The sequence below is a fragment of the Chrysochloris asiatica genome, unplaced genomic scaffold (assembly GCF_000296735.1).
Source record: "Chrysochloris asiatica unplaced genomic scaffold, ChrAsi1.0 scaffold00050, whole genome shotgun sequence".
Lineage (NCBI taxonomy): Eukaryota > Metazoa > Chordata > Mammalia > Afrosoricida > Chrysochloridae > Chrysochloris > Chrysochloris asiatica.
In genome coordinates this window covers 3,722,939-3,730,027 of record NW_006408568.1, presented here as the reverse complement: position 1 = coordinate 3,730,027, position 7,089 = coordinate 3,722,939, and the positions used below count along the sequence as shown (strand labels likewise).

The 7,089-nt window shown below is 40.5% G+C and overlaps 1 protein-coding gene across 1 annotated transcript in view; it reads left to right on the top strand.

Moving 5' to 3' along the window:
- Positions 1-7,089, top strand: part of GALNT8 (UDP-N-acetyl-alpha-D-galactosamine:polypeptide N-acetylgalactosaminyltransferase 8 (GalNAc-T8)) — a 76,901-nt gene that overhangs the window by 50,813 nt on the left and 18,999 nt on the right. Inside the window, exons 4-6 of the mRNA XM_006862766.1 lie at positions 1,128-1,311; positions 2,007-2,204; positions 3,418-3,532. Of these exons, the coding sequence (XP_006862828.1) occupies positions 1,128-1,311; positions 2,007-2,204; positions 3,418-3,532 (497 nt within the window). The remainder of the gene's footprint in view (positions 1-1,127; positions 1,312-2,006; positions 2,205-3,417; positions 3,533-7,089) is intronic.

Here is a 7,089-nt window from a genome sequence, read left to right as displayed (position 1 = left end):
CTTTCTGATTTTCCCTGCTGGTTGTTCTTTCAAGACGTAGCTTCTGTTCCTCTAGCTGCTCCAGGCTGATATGCTTATCCTTTCAAGTGGGAATGTCCCATCTCAGAAGATTCTGGATGGGGCTCAGAATTCCACCTAAGGTCCTATACACTACGAAGCCTCTGCAAGAAGCCTATTTCACTGGGCAAGTTCTAGAACTCCTTTTAGGTATTTCAATGACTTATAGGCTGAAGATGGGCTTACAAGCTTTCTGTCATCATGTTATCCAATAATAGATTTGTTTGTTCTTCTAGAAGTCCATGGAACTTTTAATATTCTGCTCAAGAACTGTAACTCAAATGCATCAATTATTTTATAGTCTTCCTTATTCACTGTTCAAATTTGACATGCATATGAAGCTATTGAAAATACTATGGCTTGGGTTAGGCATACCTTGGTCCTCAAACTGATATCTTTGCTCTTCAACAGTTTAAAGAGTTCTTGTGCAGCTGACCTCTTAAGACAGGAATTATAAAAGAAAATGGAGCAAAAGAGAGAAAAGCTGTTAACAGTCTGCTAATAGTGAATCTTGCTTGCATAATTTTTGGAATAAACTCATTAGCTTTTTGCCAATTAGTCCTCGAGTAGGCTACCTAGCAGGATCACAAATGAAACTATTTCAATTGTTTGTGCATTCTCTGGAAAATCTAGAGTATAGTTATGGAGAAGACTCTTGTGTCAGGCACTTTGTGCAATGCCTACTGTGTCTTTTCATCAGCCCCTCCACCTTAGTTAGGCCAAGTCTGCCCTACTCATTCTCACAAGAAGTTATCCATATATGTAAGGCACTTAGCACAGTGCCTGATATATAGTAAGCAGCATTAATATTTTTAGGTAGTTTAACTGTCAATGACAGACGACAAAAGCGTTATATGTGTGAGATTTAAACTGGTAACACTAAATTTCAGGATGAAGGGCAGAAGAGAGATACGTGCAGGGAAAACATTACCTATCTTGTCAGCCTAGACTCTGGAAGTTCTCAACCTGGACTGGAAGTGGTCTAACTTTAACTACATAATAACATGGAGTTTCTGTATTACATTGATTATTGCACTCAGAAGTTTCATACGTGTGTGTTTGGTTGGCAGGAGAACTACAGGCACCCTTAAATGAGAAGATTAAGTTTTACAATCAAAAGTATCCAGGACTGCTGAAAATAGTACGACATACTGAGAGAAAAGGTCTTGCTCAGTCACGCAACACTGGCTGGGAAGCTGCCACAGCTGATGTAGTCGCCATCTTGGATGCTCATATTGAAGTCAACATTGGATGGTAAGAAATTTCTTCTTCTGGGGCCAGGGAGAAAGGAGATACTGTACGTTTACTGAGTACAAAAAGGAATATGATGGAAATAGGAAAAGTCAATAAATGTAAGGAAAATTAACAAAAGGAAGTTCAAAAGAGAGAATGCTTTTATTTAGGATTTTGATTGGCTCAGAGAAGTCATCTCGTGTTAGAGAAAAAACAAAAGCAATGACCTGGGAGTAATGACAGCTGGATCCTGGTCCTGACTTTGCCAAATATTTTGTGACTTTGAGAAAGTTACTTCATCTAACTAGACATTTGTGTCTTTAGCTGTCAAATGAAGAGATTGCCCTTTCATAACTCCCAAGATTTTTCCTGGCCCTGACATTATGTGATATAAAGAGAGCTCTGTTCTTTGGAAAATATGAAGAATCACATAAGAGATATTATTTTGAAAGCAGAGAGACCTGAGACATAACATAAACTCAGACAGAATTGTAAAGGTCCTGGCTCCCAGTGGCCTGGGGTTGGTACTTGGGTCTTCAGTTCTAAATCTGGTTTTGACATGAGTCAGTTGCTAGAATGCCCAGGCTGCCTAGGAACTGCTGAGATTTTCTGCTAGATTTTCAGCTTAGCTGTGTCAGGGTAAGGTGCTGCCAATGGTTTTGTTTGCTTGCCTGCTCTCACATCCAAACTGGGCTTGCTACATTCCCGTCTTCTAGGGCAGAGCCTATCTTGGCTCGGATTCAGGAAGACCGCACCGTGATTGTGTCTCCAGTGTTTGACAAAATACATTTTGACACCTTCGAACTGAAAAAATATGGATTGTCAGCTGATGGGTTTAACTGGGAGCTATGGTGCCGCTATGATAGTCTGCCACAATCCTGGATTGATCAGCAAGATGCCACTGCACCACTAAAGTATGTCTGGAGGAACATGATTAGTATATGTGAAGGCAGAGTTGAACTATGTGTTTGTTTATGTGGTAGTGTTGGGGGTTGGTGAAAGAAGTGACGGGGTTGGGGTGGAGGATAGGGCATAGGGGGCAAAATTCAGTTCTAGATAAGAAGTCCTGGTGGGGTGTTGTTGGACAAACACATGACTACAATGGTGGTTTGAACCACAAGGTAGACGCTTCAAACTCACCAGTTGCTCCTCAGAAACCCTATATTGGGTTGCTCTGAGTTGGAATTGACTCCATGGCACGTAATAACAACAACAGTTCCAGATAAAGAATCACGGACACCTTCAGCTGTTTACTGACTTTCAGGCAAAATGAAGGAAAGTATCTAACATTTGACATTGAGGAAGAGGGGCAAGATTAATTTCACAAGTAGAGTTACCAAGATGAAAAGACGTACTTTCAATATAATTCTACAAGGGTGACAGAACAGGGAGTGAGGGAAGGTTGCCTGTACTTAGTTCAGTTTGAGGATTTCGGAAGGACCTTCAGGATGAGAAGAGATGTTGGTAGGATTTTTATCATTTTTGCTTATGTGGTAAAAATATACTCAGCAATTCAATAATTTCTGCATATAAAATTCAGTGACATTGATTATATTCTTTAAGCCATGCAATCATTCTTGGCATCCTTTTCCAAATTATCCCACCCCCATTAACAGAAACTCGTTGTCTCCTAAGCTAATACTCTCCCCCTTAACCCTTCCCTCAGCAACTCATAGTTTTTGGTTTCTATGTATCTGCTTACTTAATATTAATGAGATCGTATGATATTTGTCCTTTTGAGACTGACTTATTTTGCTTAGCATGATATTTTCAAAGTTCCCTCATCTGTGCGCTGCTGTGCATCCTTATGGTTGAGTAGTATTCCATTGTATGTATATACCACATTGTGTTTATACATTTCATATCCAGATAGAATTTTGAAAGTCACACCATCATTGGGCTACCCAAACTTCCCCTCTATCCTGATCTGTTCCTCATGGTTGTTGTTGTTAAGTGCCTTTGAGTTGGTGCCGACTCATTGTGGCCCTGTATAGAGTTTCTGAGTAGTGGCTGGTGGGTTTGAACCACTGACCTTGCAGTTAGTAGTCTGGTGCTTATCCTACAGCATCACACCAGGATTCTTGTTCCTCATAGAAGGGTTGATATCTCTTGCTGTGTGCTCTACAGAAGCCCTTCCATCATGGGTATCCTGGCTGCCAACAGGCTCTTCTTGGGAGAGATTGGGGTCCTGGATGGTGGAATGCTGGTCTACGGTGGTGAGAACGTGGAATTAAGCCTGAGGGTGGGTATATTTTCCTTCTATTTATGGGGAAAGCAGGAGGTGTAAGAGGAGAATCTCTGGAATCTAGGAGCAAGACTGAATGTTCTTGGCTGTGTGGTTATTAAGTGCCATCATGTCACTTGGATTAAGGAGAAATTGGCTATAGCATTTCTAGGGTGAAGCATTCTATTTTATATATATATATATACATATTTACTCTTAGTGTGGTATTGTAAGCTTTGGGCTGAGTGCATGGCAAGGGATTGAGGTGAGGTTCAGCAGATGGTCTCCATATTTCCCCTGAGGGCTTCACACATTTTGTCAAGCATCTTCTGGAATAAGCCAATTTTGTGGCAGACAATTCTCTGGAAGACTGTGATGCAAGCTGCTTTGTTAAAGATAGTGAAAAACCTACTCCTGTGTGGACAGCTAGAGCAACTGACAGCATGAGAAAATTTGAGCTGATTTGCAACCTAGTCTAGGACAAATAGCCAGGGAAAGGAAGTCCAGCACTGAAATCCTTGAACCAATTCTAGTTCTGATCCACTTACCATGTATCTAGGACCATGTTGGCTTTGCTTGAGCTGTGCTGCCTCTCCTCTGCCCTAACTGCTCTCCATACTTGCTTGTCTTAGATGAACAACTTGGATTTTAGAGTTCTTGAAGGGAGTTCAGAGGCATTGGTGGTTCCGTGGTTAGAATTCTTACCTTCTATGAGGGAGAGCCAGGATCTGTTCCTGGCTAATGCATCTCATGCATAGCCACTGCTTGTCTGCCCGTGAAAGCTTCTGTGCTGTTATGATGTTCAACAGGTTCAGATGATCTTCCAGACCAAGATGGACTAAGGGGAAAAATAGGTCTGGTGGTCTATCTATGAAAATCACCAATGAAAATCCTCTGAATCACAATGGCCTGACCTGAAACCAATCATGGGAATGGCGCTGCACCAAGTAACATTTTGTTTTGCTGGGCATGGGGCCACCATGTGTCAGTGTCTGATGTCACAGCAGCAATAAGGAAATTTAAGAAGCAAATTAAGACGGCTTGAGAAATTTCAAGTGCAGGTTCATCTTATTGGTTAGCTATTGCCACAAAAATGCTGAATGACAAATCACTCCAATCTCAGTGGCTTAACACAATTTTTTATTATCATAGATCTTCAGGTTTAGCTGATCGTGTATGATGGTAGTGGTGGTTGTATGCTGTGAAGTCGGTTCCAACTGTGTATAGGATTTCCGAGGCTGTAAATGTTTATGGGAACAGAAAGCCTCATCTTTCTCCCTTGGACTGACTGGTAGATTTGAACTGCTGACCTTGTGATTAGCAGCCCAACTTGTAAGTGATTGGAATGAAAAGTTTGGAAAAAAGAGTATCAGTAGTTGGAAATATGGTCTTGGTGATAGAAATAATGCTGGAGGTCAAATAATAGAATTTTACAAGACCAATGACTTTTTCATTGCAAATACCTTTTTTTTTTTTAACATAAAAAAGGTAACTATGCATGTGGAGCTCACCAGATGGAATACTCAGGAATCAAATTGAGTACAGCTGTGGGAAGAGATGGTAGAAAAGCTCAATATCATCAGCCAAAACAAGACCAAGGGCAGACTGTAGAACAGATCATCAATTGCTCATATGTAAGTTTAGACTGAAGCTGAAGAAAATTAAAACAAGTTCAAGTTCATGACAGCCGAAATATGACCGTGAACATTGTTGTTGTTGTAAGTGCTGCCGTATGGGTTCTGACTCATACTGACCCTGTGTAGGGTTTCTGAAGACCTGCTGGTGAGTTTGAGCTGCTGACCTTGTGGTTTGCAGTCCAGTGCTGATCCTACAGTGTCACACTAGGAGCCAGACCTTGAACATTGTTGTTGTTGTTAAATGTGTTGAGTCAGCTCCTGTCATAATAAACCTGTTTAGGGTTTCTGAGGAGAGGCTGGTGAGTTTGAACCACCAACCTTGTGGTTCAAATTGACCCTGAGGTCAAGTGCTTATCCTATGGTACCACACCAGAACTCCACTTTGAACATACCTCACCTGAATTTAGAGACCACCTCAAGAATAGATTTAATGCATTCGATGCTAATGACCGAAGACTGTGGGATAACATGAAGAACATCATGCAGGCAGAAAGAAAAAGGCCATTAAAAAGACAGGAAATAAAGAAAAGACCAAAATGTATGTCAGAAGAGACTCTGAAACTTGCTTGAGACCTTAGTGAAGCTAAAGAGAATGGAAGAAATGAGGAGGTAAAATTAGAACAGATGTTTTCAAACGGCAGCTAGAGAAGACAAAGTAAATTATTATGAAGAAATGTGCACAGTCTGGAGTTGGAAAACCAAAAAGGAAGAAGACACTCAACATTTTTCAAGCTGAAAGAACTGAAGAAAACACTTGAGTCTTGACTTGAAATACTGAGGGATTCCATGGGGAACATATTGAATGATGCACAAAGTATCTAAAGAAAGTTGAAGGACTACATAGAGTTACTGTGTTCAGCCATTTCAAGAGGTAGTATATCATCAAGAACTGATGGTACTCAAGCTAGAAGTCCAAGCTGCATTGAAGGCATTGGCAAAAAACAAGACTTCTGGAATTGATGGAATACAAATTGAAATCTTTCAACAAACTGATGCAGCACTGGAGGCCCTCACTCATCTATGCCAAGAAATTTGTAAGACAGCTACCTGGCCAGCTGATTGAAAGAAATCCATATCTGTGCCCATTCCAAAGAGAGATGACTCAACTGAATGTGGAAATCATTGAACAATATTATTAATATTACATGCAAGTAAAATTTTGCTGAATAAAATTCAAAATGGTTATACGAACCTTGCTTGCTGAAAATGAAGAAGATTTAAAATACTTACTGAAGAAGATCAAAGATCACAGTCTCCAGTATGGACTGGCACCTCAAGGTAAAGAAAACAAAAATCTTCACCACTGGACTAATAAATAACATCATGATAAATGGAGAAAAGATTGAAGCTGTCAAAGACTTCATTTTTCTTGGATTCACTATCAACACTCATGAAATCAGAATCAAGAAGTCAAATGACGTATTGCATTAGATAAATCTGTTGCACAAGACCTCTTTAAAGTGTTCAAGAGAAAAGATACCAGTTTGAGGTCTAAGGTGAGCCTGATCCAAGCTATGGTATTTTCAACAGTCTCACAGGCATGTGACAGTTGGACAGTGAATGAGGTAGTGGGATTGCTGTTGTTCAGCTGTTCCAACTCATATAGGGTTTCAGAGGAGCAGCTGGTGGGTTTTAACCACCAACCTTGTGATAAGTGACCAGTGTGGTTAGTGGTCTTTTTTTTTTCACCTTTTCTTATACAAAACATTTAGATCCATCCAGGTTCCTAGGTTTTCATGTGTACCTAGGTTGGTGATTTAGACACACCAGCTGTCCTTTGGAAGCCCTCTACAGGATCACTATGAGTCCCAATCGACTTGGTGGTACAACAACAAAAACAACAACACTCACTTGTTAGGAGCTATTTCTCCAATAGAAGATCTTGGAGGACCTAAAGGGTTGTATGAAGTGTGTTATTCTGACATCTAGTGGCCACAC